Source organism: Orcinus orca, chromosome 19 (genome assembly GCF_937001465.1).
Source record: "Orcinus orca chromosome 19, mOrcOrc1.1, whole genome shotgun sequence".
Lineage (NCBI taxonomy): Eukaryota > Metazoa > Chordata > Mammalia > Artiodactyla > Delphinidae > Orcinus > Orcinus orca.
The window spans coordinates 7,442,984-7,456,300 of record NC_064577.1 but is presented as its reverse complement, the minus strand read 5'-3'; the positions used below and the strand labels follow the sequence as shown (position 1 = coordinate 7,456,300).

At 38.1% G+C, this 13,317-nt stretch overlaps 1 protein-coding gene across 2 annotated transcripts in view; it reads left to right on the top strand.

Moving 5' to 3' along the window:
• YWHAE (tyrosine 3-monooxygenase/tryptophan 5-monooxygenase activation protein epsilon) overlaps positions 1-13,317 on the top strand; it is a 44,893-nt gene that overhangs the window by 30,524 nt on the left and 1,052 nt on the right. Inside the window, exons 2-6 of one of the 2 annotated variants that reach the window (XM_049701943.1) lie at positions 2,216-2,415; positions 4,779-4,885; positions 5,742-5,948; positions 8,479-8,615; positions 11,732-11,778. In XM_049701943.1, the coding sequence (XP_049557900.1) occupies positions 2,216-2,415; positions 4,779-4,885; positions 5,742-5,948; positions 8,479-8,615; positions 11,732-11,739 (659 nt within the window). In that variant the 3' untranslated portion in view covers positions 11,740-11,778. The remainder of the gene's footprint in view (positions 1-2,215; positions 2,416-4,778; positions 4,886-5,741; positions 5,949-8,478; positions 8,616-11,731; positions 11,779-13,317) is intronic. The other variant, XM_004267076.3, reaches the window with a different exon arrangement.

The following is a 13,317-nucleotide window of genomic DNA, read 5'->3' as shown; positions in this document are numbered from 1 at the left end:
CTGTTACCCCCCCAAATTTCCCTTGTACTCCTTTGCTCAGAAGCCTCTCACTTCACCCCCATATCTTGGTAACCACTTACTTGCTTTCTGCCTTTATAGTTTTGCATTTTCTATAACTTGATTTAAATGGAATCATAGTCCTTTTTGGTCTGGCTTTTTCCTTTTGTTTTTAAAAATACCTTTATGGGAGTATAATTGCTTTACAATGTTGTGTTAGTTTCTGTTGTACAACAAAGTGAATCAGCTATAAGTATACATATATCCCCATATCCCCTCCCTCTTGAGCCTCCCTCCCTGGTCTGGCTTTTTTCAGTTAGCATGTTTTTTGAAATTCATCCATGTTGTTACTTGTATCAATAGTTCATTCTTTTTTATTCTTGAGTAGTATTCCATTGTATGGATGGACATTTGGGTTGTTTTCACCTTTTGGCTATTATGAATAAAATTGCTGTGGACATGTATGTAAAAAAGTCTTTGTGAAGATACATGTTCATATCTCTTGGGTAATACCTAGGAGTGGGCTTGCTTAGTCTTACAGTGTTGAACTCTGTAAGAAACTACTGAATTGTTTTCTAAAGATCATACCATCTTAATATTTCTATCTAACTTCTGTTTTTAAAAAATATTTATTTGTTTATTTGGCTGGGTCAGGTCTTGGTTGAAGAACATGGGATCTTCATTGCAGCATGCAGGATCTTTCGTTGTGGCGTGTGGGCTCTTTGTTGCGGCACACTTGCTTTTCTTTAGTTGTGGTGCGCGGGCTCCAGAGTGCGTGGGCTCGGTAGTTGTGGCATGTAGGTTCTCTAATTGTGGCTTGCAGGCTCAGTAGTTGCAGCACGCAGGCTCAGTAGTTGTGACACTTGGGCTTAGTTGCCCCCGCAGCATGTGGGATCTTAGTTCCCCGACCGGGGGCTGAACCCAAGTCCCCTGCATTGGAAGGTGGATTCTTAACCACTGCACCACCAGGGAACTCCCCCCACTATGTAACTTCTTGATATTCCTGAAAGCATAATTTTTGGAAACATATCATTTCCTGGGATTACACATAATTTATCATATCATTAGCAGTGTTTCATAAAGTCACCATCTGCATTGTACTTTAAGGTATGCTTATGCTTAGAATGTGTGCTAAGGGTGCTTGTTAAAACGCAGATCCTTGGGTCTCATCACCAAAAATTCTGACACAGTAAAAGTTGGAGAGCCACATGCTAATATGGCACTTAGTCTTTTCTAAAAGCATAGTTTTCATTATTTATTCAGTTAGTGTTTATTGAGCTGTTTTTGGCTCTTCCTTTGCATTCACGTACATTTTATTAACTATTTTTTCCTATACTTGGGATCACCCAAGGTTTATCTGGGCCCCTTTCTTTGCTCGCCACCTAGTGGTGACAAATAAGAACCATACAAAACTTTACTGATGAATGAATGCATAGGAAGTGGACAGTGTGCCCTTCTAAAGGAGGAAGGATTGCAAATACCCAAAGATAAGTTTGTGTTTGTGACTAACCAAATGCTCAGTATATGCTTGCTATATGAATGAATTCCCTTTTTTCCAGTGACTGCTTTTTGGGGAAGTTCAATTTATTTGTATTTAATTGGGGGATAATTTATTTGAGAGAAAATGCATTTTAGAGCCTGTAAATTTAAAACTTTTGTTTTAAACTGCCAGCTGTATTATTTTTACTGGGAAACAGATAGGTGTGCGCTCCTAGTTCTCTTAATATGGGAGAGATGCCTCCAAGCCATACTTGATACTGTATGAAGTCATTTTGGTTCCATACAATTTATATTCTAGATACTATTTTTTCTGGGCTCTTAATTTACTTTATCTTTTACATGGTTTTAGTTTTTTACTCATACTAGTTTTGATGATTGTGAAGTTATTTTGTTAAAAATTTTTTTCTTTGTTTTACATTAGCTTGACAGCAAAAAGATCTACTGTGATAAGGATGTTTCAGGGCTTCCCTGGTGGTGCAGTGGTTGAGAGTCTGCCTGCCGATGCAGGGGACGCGGGTTCGTGCCCCAGTCCGGGAGGATCCCGCATGCTGCGGAGCGGCTGGGCCCGTGAGCCATGGCCGCTGAGCCTGCGCGTCCGGAGCCTGTGCTCTGCAACCGGAGAGGCCACAACAGTGAGAGGCCCACGTACTGCAAAAAAAAAAAAAGGATGTTTCAACAAAACATAGTTTGTACGGTCTCATTTTATTTTCACTTATAGAAATGGTGGAATCAATGAAGAAAGTAGCAGGGATGGATGTGGAGTTGACAGTTGAAGAAAGAAACCTCCTATCTGTTGCATATAAAAATGTGATTGGAGCTAGAAGAGCTTCCTGGAGGATAATCAGCAGCATTGAACAGAAAGAAGAAAACAAGGGAGGAGAAGACAAACTAAAAATGATTCGGGAATATCGGCAAATGGTGAGATTGTCATATCCTAGACAAGTTTAAAGAATGATGTCTTAGGTGGTGGACTGTTTAAATCATAGCCTAGTACACACATTGTTGTATACCTGTGTAATGTATATTTTACATTTTAATGTATTTACATCTTTCACCCACCTGGATTGGGAATTATAGGCTATTTCAGGACAGAGGAGAAGAAATTTTTTTCCTTGGAAGCTGCAGAGAGTAGTGTTGAGCACCACACAAGTAAAGAACTAATTTAATCTCTGTTTTTATTGTGGTGACTACAAAATACTTCCTTGAGTGACTTGAAATTACCATTCAGGACAATTTAACAAATATTTGTGTGCCTATTATGTGCCACACCAGTTGCTAGGTGTTATGTGCAAAGTTGAGACAGTTACAGTTAATATCTTTATGGAAGATCAGTCTAGTCATTGTTTTTTTAATAGAATAGAAAGTATCCGAGGGCATTGGACGTTATTTCATAAAGTTATTGTTTCATATATTACACGTGGGTATATACGGATATGTAATGTTTTATTGTGGGTTTTGGTCAAAAAAGTTTGATCTAGTGCAGTGGTTCTCAACCAGAGGTGACTTTGCTCCTCAGAAGATATTTGGCAATGTCTAGAGGCATTTTGGGTTGTCACAACTTGACAGTTCTGCTGGTATTTTAGTGGGTAGAAATGAGGATACTGCTGAGCATCCTGTTATGCATAGAACAGCTCCACTGTTGAGAAACTGATTCTAGTGGAACTGATTCTAAACACACTCTTAAGAGTACAGTGAGGGAAATAACAGAAGCAGTCACAAAGTTAGCATGGGGAGTAGTAAATTTGGTAGGGGGAGGGAAAAGGGAAACGTTTACTGACTAACATGGGGAGATATTTGTAATATATATAATTGTGCAAGATACTGTATTTAATCTTTAAATGACCGTGTAAAGGGTATTACTCCAGTTCATAGATGGGAAAACAGAGGTGTTCTGAGTGATTAACATACCTGGGGTTACAGAGAAGGTGGTTAGCTGGTACCAGTGTGACCATTACTTTCAAATATGTTGAAAAAAGAATATGGATTGTCGGTAGACAAGTTTGGTGTCTCAGAGGGATGAGGAAATGAGCAAGTGCTAAAGAGGTAAGTCTGTGAACTAGATTGTGGGATTTGGGATAAGTAGGAAAGGAAGCAGGAAGCAAAGAGAGGACCTGATAAATTGGGAGAAGATGAAAGAGTCAAGAGGCTGGAATTTAAGACTTCCAGGATAGAACAGCACAGTTAGGAGTATGGACAAGTGAGGGTCATGGAGTTGAGATGAAGGAACTGTGTTGAAACGAACATGATAATACCTTGATGTGATACCCGGAATTGGAGAGGTAAGCTGTAGATACTCAGTGAATGTGGGTGAAGAGCCTGTGGAGATCTACTAATAACAGAAATTAAAACATAGTGGATGAGCTTCCAAGGAGGAAGGGTTTTGAAGTATTAGGAGAGCAGTCATACTGAGTCAGTGAGGAGTTAAGAGAGTCAGAAATCATCCTTCTCTTAGAGCAGACTATCTTTTCTTGAAAAGCCATAAAGAAGGTAGTTTATTCAGGAGAAAGCTGGTTTTACTTAGGATTAGAAAGAGATTATAGGAGAAGAGAGAGTGGGCGAATTATTTACAGTGGGAAGCAGGAGGTTCCAGAGGGCATGAAATGAATTTGGAAAGGTTGAACAATGTCACTGTAGTAATAGAAAATGGAAAGCAGACTGTGTATATATGTTTAGGAGTAGTGTGCGTTTTGGGCATGATAAACGAATTGGGACGAGTGGCAATATTTCCTTTAGTTTACAGATTTTTGGTGTTGTAACTGGCTATGGATCTACCACTCAGGTGGTTGGCTGTTGAGCATAGTAGTGGTTAGAAATGTGAACCTTGGAAGCAGAATACCTTGGTTTGAATTTTTATTCCATCCCTTACAAACTGTGACTAACCATGCAACCTTACCTGGGTTCAAGTTCTCACTCTGCCTCTAAGTTCTTTAAGTTAGTGATCTTTGGACGAATATAGTAATCTTTGTTTTCCCATTAAGTGGAGACAATAGTTGCTACCTCGTTAAAGAAGCTACTTAATATAAATGTGCTGCACTTAGTAAGTAGTAATCACTGTTAGTTCTGTAGTTGAACTGTGAGGTTTTTTTTAAGCACTTAAGTAATGGCACATAGGAAGAAAGACTTTTCATAAACCGGACACGGCTTGTCTCTGCTTTTTTATCAAGAGAGGGAAGGGGGGTTTGGAGAGGGAGGGGTATGCATGTTATCTTCTCCAAAACCAGAGATAGAATGTGATAATTTATATATAATTTCTTAAACAATTTTTTTGACTTTTTTTTCAGGTTGAGACTGAGCTAAAGTTAATCTGTTGTGACATTCTGGATGTACTGGACAAACACCTCATTCCAGCAGCTAACACTGGCGAGTCCAAGGTTTTCTATTATAAAATGTAGGTTCTATACTAGAAGGGAAAATGTCAGATTAAATGTTGGCTCTCTTAGAATCATCACTTTTTTATGTAGGTTTACAACATTTTATTTAATGTTGGAAAGATAGTTACGGGAGGAGTGAGTCTCAAGAATTAAATTAATTTTTGAATACTCATTTGCAGATTCACTGCTAAGAAGAATCAATATTACTGCATTTAAGGTGGTCAGACTATTACTGTAAAAATGTACTAAGTTTCGCTTTACCTATTCATAGTCATTTGCTTGTGTGGGGCTGCCCCCCTAGCTACAAGCAGTGCATTACACAGTTCAGTCTTTTTTTTTTTTTTGCGGTACGCGGGCCTCTCACCGCTGCGGCCCCTCCCGCCGCGGAGCACAGGCTCTGGACATGCAGGCCCAGTGGCCATGGCTCACGGTCCCAGCCACTCCGCAGCACGAACCCGCATCCCCCACATCGGCAGGCGGACCCCCAACCACTGCGCCTCCAGGGAAGCCCCACAGTTCAGTCTTAACAATTTATATGGAAGTTTTATTTCATGATTAACAAACTGTTGTGCTATTCTTTGGAACCACTTTTTATATTTAATTCTCGTCTATCAAGTGATAAATTTGTTGATTTTTGAGCCTTTTCAGTTAATTTCTCTAGGATTTGGCTTATATTTGGCAATGTGAAATCTCTGAGGAGGAAAACTAAATAGATGAGTCAGTCATTCCTGAAAGAGGCTTTTTGAAATTATTGAAGTATACCGGTTTCATATTTTTGTCACATACGTGATCTTATGTAATACAGAAAACTTTTAACAACTTATTTAAAAAGCATTATTCCTAATTCTGTGTTTTGTTTTTGTTTTGTTTTAGGAAAGGGGACTACCACAGGTATCTGGCTGAATTTGCCACAGGAAATGACAGGAAGGAAGCTGCGGAGAACAGCCTAGTGGCTTATAAAGCTGCTAGTGATATTGCAATGACAGAACTTCCACCAACACATCCCATTCGCTTAGGTCTTGCTCTCAATTTTTCCGTATTCTACTATGAAATTCTTAATTCCCCTGACCGTGCCTGCAGGTAGGTCATGAAGGAGAACAAACGCTCTCACTATGAAAGTAAAAAAGGTTTACAAAGGAGAATAGCAACTTTTTTGTCTTGTTCCTTGGGACTGCCTTCGTTGGCTTGGCCCTGTAATAAAGAATTATTCTGGCTTTTAATGCAGCTGTTTTGAATGATATAAAGACAGACCTATCTCATTTCACTAGGATAGCAGTTAGGATAATTATGTTGATGGGGAAAAATTTGATTGGTAGATTGAAAAGAATCTTGTTACAGAGTAAGAGGAAGGAATGAGAAATTTTCATAATAGAATTATCTTCATTTCTGTATATTAGCTTTCAGTCTTTATAGCATGTGTTTAATATAGTTATGCTCTTAGTGTACATGTCATTTTGTATTTTCTGTCATAAAATTTGGCATCCTATTGAGGTATGTAAAAGTACTCCCCCATTTATACTTCAGATTGTTCCCCCTTTTTTTTTTTTTTTTTTTTTGTGGGGGGTGGGTACGCAGGCCTCTCACTGTTGTGGCCTCTCCCATTGCGGAGCACAGGCTCCGGACGCGCAGGCTCAGCGGCCATGGCTCAAGGGCCCAGCCGCTCCGCAGCATGTGGGATCTTCCCGGACTGGGGCACGAACCCATGTCCCCTGCATTGGCAGGCGGACTCTCAACCACTGTGCCACCAGGGAAGCCCTGTTCCCAATTTTTGATACACATATAAATTTAAGGAATATCTTTATGTACATAGCTTTTTACTTTTTAAATATACATAACATGAAGTTTAGCGTTCTTTTTTTTTTTAATTAATTTATTTATTGGCTGCATTGGGTCTTTGTTGTGGTGTGTGGGCTTCTCGTTGCGGTGGCTTCTTTTGTTGCGGTGGCTTCTTTTGTTGCGGTGGCTTCTTTTGTTGCGGAGCACGGGCTCTAGGTGCGTGGGTTTCAGTAGTTGTGGCTTGCGGGCTCTAGAGCGCAGGCTCAGTAGTTGTAGCACACGGGCTTAGTTGCTCTGCAGCATGTGGGATCTTCCCGGACCAGGGCTCGAACCCCTGTCCCCTGCATTGGCAGGCGGATTCTTAACCACTGTGCCATCAGGGAAGCCCTAGCATTTTGTTTTTAAATGTGCAATTCAGTGGTATTAAGTACACACACAGTATTGTCTGTCACCACTATTTCTAAAACTTTTTCATCACCTGAAACAAACTGATCACTAAACAATAACTCCATATTTCCTTCTGCCCCAGTCCCTGGTAATCTGTACTTCCTGTCTTTATGAGTTTGCCTATTTTAGATATCTCATATAATAGGAATAATGTATTTGTTCTTTGTAACTTCAGTGTTCTTGAGTATGTAGGAATCAGATATTCCATGAAAGGAGAGATTTTCCTGATGTAAGGTGGATTCATTTGAATGCAAATAAATATTAATTTATCTGAAAATATTCTAAATGTTGCTAGTCGAGTTTGTCCAAACAGGTAATATGTCTTGACTAATAAAGAAGCTATAGCTGTTTAGCTGATAGTACTGGTTGAATCTCTCATTGCCATTCTCCAGGCTAGCTGTCCCACACGTAGCTTCAACTTAGTCCTTTCCATGCTTTTGCTTTAATCGGAAGTGTGCTATTTGTGCTCTTTTCCTACCCATTAATTAGAATAAAGAAGCTATAGCTGTTTAGCTGATAGTACTGGTTGAATCTCTCATTGCCATTCTCCAGGCTAGCTGTCCCACACGTAGCTTCAACTTAGTCCTTTCCATGCTTTTGCTTTAATCGGAAATGTGCTATTTGTGCTCTTTTCTTACCCATTAATTAGTTCAAATATGACTTCCCCATTTGCTCCTCCTCTTGGGTCTCTAAAGTACTTTCTCCAGGATAGCACTTCATCCTCCTATTATAGTATTTATGTGTCAGTCCCTCTATTCTTAGATGTTTTAAAAAGTTCATTGTGGACCCAGGTTATGTCTCTCTTTCCTCTTTTCTTTTCCCCGCCCGTGTCCATCGTCACTTGGTGTACATAGTACACAGTACTCAATAAGTGAATGTGAATTTTGTTTCATTTTAACTGTAGTAATTCGCTTATGTGATCACATTTTTGTGAGTTCTAGATTGCCTAGTTTTCTTCCTTGCTCCATTAACATTAAATTCTGTTGGATTAAATTGTGATACTGTCTCAGAATTTTCTTTTTGCATTAAAACTTTGGTGAACTGTTGACTAGAATTTGGAAATACCTTTAATATGCATGTATTTTGGTGGTGGATTAGAATGGGATTTGGTCTGCTTGTCAAAAGCATAGTCATAAGTGGAACTCCAAAAGTTCCACTAGTTCCAAAGTTGCTGGATTACAAAATTAAAAAGGGAATTAATAGGAAGTTAATTTTCATCAGTTACATCTGCTTTTCCTTTATTTCAGTGCCTAAACCCAAGCATTCAGTGTCGATATTACTGTGTGATAACTGAAGAAAAGACTGAAATTTAACTTATGTCATTTCCAATTCTGGTTTTGGACTTTTTTAGTTTATTTTTGTAATACATTTATGTAAACACTTGTAGGTTGGCAAAAGCAGCTTTTGATGATGCAATTGCAGAACTGGATACGCTGAGTGAAGAAAGCTATAAGGACTCTACGCTTATCATGCAGTTGTTACGTGATAATCTGACACTATGGACTTCAGACATGCAGGGTGATGGTAAGGAGACTGAAGTTAAAGTGTTGTCTCTTTCAGTTGTTGGATCTGTTTACTCTTAGAAGTTGGAATTTCTTTACATTAAGCTACAATTTAGACTCAACAGCCTTTCCTCCAAACTATCAAATTTTGATTACTGCCTTTACCGGAAATGATATCAAAGTACAGTCTTCCATTTTGGTCTGTAAGATGATAAAAGACCTGTTTGGGAAAGGGGATCTTTTGTTAATATTCAAAGATTCAAAGTTTTGCCTCTAATACTGTTTGCTAAACTTAGTTTACCTCTTCTCTCACACTGTGTTTTGAAAGATGGAGGGAGAGGAAGCAGTTCATATTATCATTACTCAGATTCAATTTTAGGGGGTCTAAGATTAATTGTATTTGATTGTCATGATCATTGCTTTGGCTGAGTGGTAATCCTCAGGTTAAAACTAGATGGTTAGGGGGAAGGGTAAGCTGTGACAAAGTGAGAGGGTGGCATGGACATATATACACTACCAAACGTAAAATAACTAGTGGGAAGCAGCCGCATAGCACAGGGAGATCAGCTCGGTGCTTTGTGATCACCTAGAGGGGTGGGATGGGGAGGGTGGGAGGGAGGGAGACACAAGAGGGAAGAGATATGGGAATATATGTATATGTATAACTGATTCACTTTGTTATAAAGCAGAAACTAACACACCATTGTAAAGCAATTATACTTCAATAAAGATGTTAAAAAAAAACAAAACTAGATGGTTATAAGCAGATGTTTATGAAGCATCTTTTCTGTGTGGAAATCTTTTATCTAAAAAAAGAACTAGTGTTACCTCTGTATTCTGCACAACAAATGGCATGTCCTGCCCATAGGTCCTTATTTAAGAGGTCTGGTGTAGTGTCTTGTTTTCTAGCGTTGCAGTTGTAAATAGTTACTAGAATATTTTATAAAATTTAATCTTGTGATGGGCGGTGGGGTGGGGTGGGTGCTTAATGTTTCTTCCAGTTGTAAAAGGCCAAATTTGTCACGTTTCTTGATTTTAAAGGATATTTTATTCTGCCCATTTCTAAAGAATTGTTTTAATCCATGATACATCATTGAAGGAGGGGGGATGGGACAGGGAGATGGACACAAACTAGTGTGGCATGATAATTATGAGAGTTTTTGTAATTGGTGGTGGTGATATGGGGAGTGGAAATAAAGTTTCTTGTCATTTTCAGCTACAGATCCTTTAAGAGTGTATTACCCAAACTGAAGCATATGTTGTATTGCTTGAGGCTAGCTGTACTTTCCGTTGGTCAAACCAACATGTTGTACTGTATTTGGAAGCATACTTTTTAAAGATGTATTTGAAAATGGGTGTCAGGGCATGTAGGTTGGCAGTGGAAGGATAGAGTCAGATTTTAGAATTACCTTGAGTCATGGTCCTGAAGTGAGAATTAGGTGACTCAGCTTCTAAAGTGCACCAGCTTGATGAACTATTTAGAAACTTGACTAGGGTTGGCATGAGATATGTGGCACATGTGACCTACTTGCACACTTTACCGACAAAGCCAGATGGAGTCACAGATGACTTTTCATTCAACACAGCACTTGAGGGGCAACCAGTACCAGTCTGTGGGACTCAAAACCAATTTAACTATCTCTGAACTAATGACTAAGGTTCCTTCCAGCTTTAAATTCTATTGTATTCTAACAATAACTACTAAGAAGAATGGCCAAATAGCTGTGGACTCTTCACAGTCACCCCCAGCTCAGAGAAGACTAATATCTCTGCCTGTTTGAGGGGATAAAAGGAAAGCATGTGGAGAGTTTGGTAAGCGGTTATTGACCTATAAGTAAGCTCTATACCCCTTTGACCTCTGGGGATGTTTTTTTGAGGGTGAAAAGTAACAAAAAGAAGGTGACTTTGAAAAGCAATTTTTTTTAGACATTTGATGCCAGCTCTTATAACTAAGTTGCTAGATTACAAAAGTAAAGTCTATATTTTTCATTATCACTCATAACCAGGAATTGATTGAGGGTAGACTGTATGTCACTCCATCTTTATACAGAACCAAAGATATGCTTTTTCTTGGTTATTGAGCATTGTTTTATGAAATGGATCATTTAAAAATAGGGTATCTTTAGATTTGTTATGTTTTCATAGTTGGGAAGGTTCTTTGTACAAAATGTTTTATTACATTTTAGGGTAGATTTCTCTTTAATCCTAAAACACTTAAAAATCTAGTGAAATTCAGTTGCATCAGTTCCTTTTCATTTTGTAAATTGACCAATTAATTGAATTTGGTCGAAACAGACTGATTTTCATTTAAGAGGTTTGTCACAAAATATTTGGAATTAAGAAGCAGTTTAATGTGAAAAATTCAAGTGGTCTGTCTTGAAATTTTAGCCATATCAAGTATCTGGACTTACAAATTGTTGTCGGTGCCAGGGAATTATTTGCCAGTTTTGCTAAAAGGTAGAGTATTACATGTTTCATTAAACTGGTTTTGTGATTTAGAATCAATGCTGAATGTAGAAGAATTTTGGTCATGAAATTGGTCAGGATGTTACTTGCATTTATTTTAAGGATTATTTAGATGGTTTTCTCCTTTTTTACTTTAAATATGAAAAATGGTGTCAAAAACCTTTTGAATTGAGGGTTTCTAAAGGAAGTAGTATATATTCACAAGCCTTTACTTACACGTTTATATGTTATTAACAGCAGAGTATGTTAATGTCTGTCTGGGTCTTTTGAAACATAATTCTTTAAAGGGAGCACCACTTTTTCTCATCAAGTGATTTCAGTCCTTTTCTCTTAACCTGTGGTCAGAGGACTGTTAAATACACAAGTCCATAGAGAGGAAATGTGTTCGCTCTGCCCGTTCCCCTCCTCCCCTCCAAATCTAGAAACTGGGCAAAGAAATATGTATCTGAAGAACCCTTTTTGCCCCCCTTCTGTATACCTTTTAAGAGGATATTATTACATCCTCTTAAAAAGGAACAGATTATTTCTTAGAGTGAAGTTCATACAAAGTAAAAGGATCAAAATCTGACTCCCCTAAATCATTGATGTTTCCTTTGTCCTGCTCTTGGTTTATTTTTCTTGTAATGTTGCTTTCATATGATTGTTCTCCCTCCCTTTCTCCTTGCAATATAGATTCCTAAAGGAAAATCCAACTCTTCCTTTCCTAAAAACTCTACTTTGTAAGTCACTATCATGGCACAGTGAATTCTGCTTTTAGTTTTGGTTCTTCACTAATCATGCCTGCATATCATCATCTTGTCGCTTAAAAAACTGCCTGTTCTACATTCCAGGATGTGAAACCTTCTAAGACATTTATGATCTGCTACCCCTGTCTACCTCTGTTTGGGTGTGACTTATGTGACAGTATTTTTATGCCAAAGTTACTTGGAACTTTTGGCAAATCTAATGGTTGCTTATGAGTAAATTAGAGTGTGCTCTGTTGTTGTATGTTAACCATATTTTGGCAGTGTATGGCTGTTAAAAATGAGAGTGAACGTTCCTATCATTTCCTAAGTTTGAATACATTATTCTTTGGGGGAACAGTTGGGTGGCCCATCATTTTTTCCCTCAGTAAATAGTTACTTTTGTCTTTCCTTGCACGACTTTTTCTAAATGTGATTCAAAAATCTTTATGTACATTAAGTACTTTTACACAATCAGTGTCAAATATTTTTATCACAAAAATGTTAAAATGACTGAAACTATCTTTACTTAACCCTTATTGTCATGACAGCATTTATTGTATCAAGGTCTTTAAGACTGTTTAAAAGCATTCCTCAGAGTTTTGCTTTATGTCTGTAGGCAGCCGGTCTTAGTGTCATTTGTCCATTCTAATTAAGTAATTTAACAAGCACTATGAATGGATGGGTTGTCTGAACTATCATATAATGATTGTTGGGTTAGTTAATTGATTTTCATTTATTTTGATCAAACTAGTAACTACATAGGAATTACAAGTGGTTTGTTAAAGAAGAAGAATGTAACTTTTACACGTTTATTTTTTGGCAGAAGCCTGCATGCTTCCTTATGGCTGACTTATTTAATGCTTATTAATAGGTAGATGATTCTCTGGTAAATAGGCTGGCTTTCTGTTGCATGTCATAGTGCAGTTGAAACTCCTCAGGCTAATCATCGTGTTCAAAGGGAAAAGAAAAGTGGCATGAGAGAACTGGTCCAAATGCCCTTCTTTAATAACCTCAGTGGTCTGGTTTACTTTGAGCATGCTATTCCACTCTGGAGTGAGAAATTGTGATTATGGTTTGGTGTGACTGTCCAGGATACAAAATGTGTAAAATATTCGTTTACAAAAGCAGAATCCTCCCTCTAAAACTATAGAACTCCTTTGAAGAATTTTACTGCTCAGTTCTCTTACTGAAACATTTCTAATAATGGGGCCTGCAGAAAAATTAGATTTTGCAAAAAATTATAACATACTCTTGGTTCTTGAAGAGGTGAGGTTATTGAGAAAGAGTATTTTGACTCAAGATATACATGAAAGCTTGAAAATCATTTTAACAATATGGTTACCTGGCTGTCTGTCTAAGAGCTTTTTTAGCATAAAAACACTGACTTTTACTATGCATCAGTTTTTTTTCATCCTGTTGATCATTCAGGACCTTGATCCAGCAGCACCTCTTGGCTTAGGCATCTCAGGTGTCAAGGTAGAAATCCTTTGCCTGTCTGTGTTCAAACCAATTGTAGCAAATATAAGGAGTCTT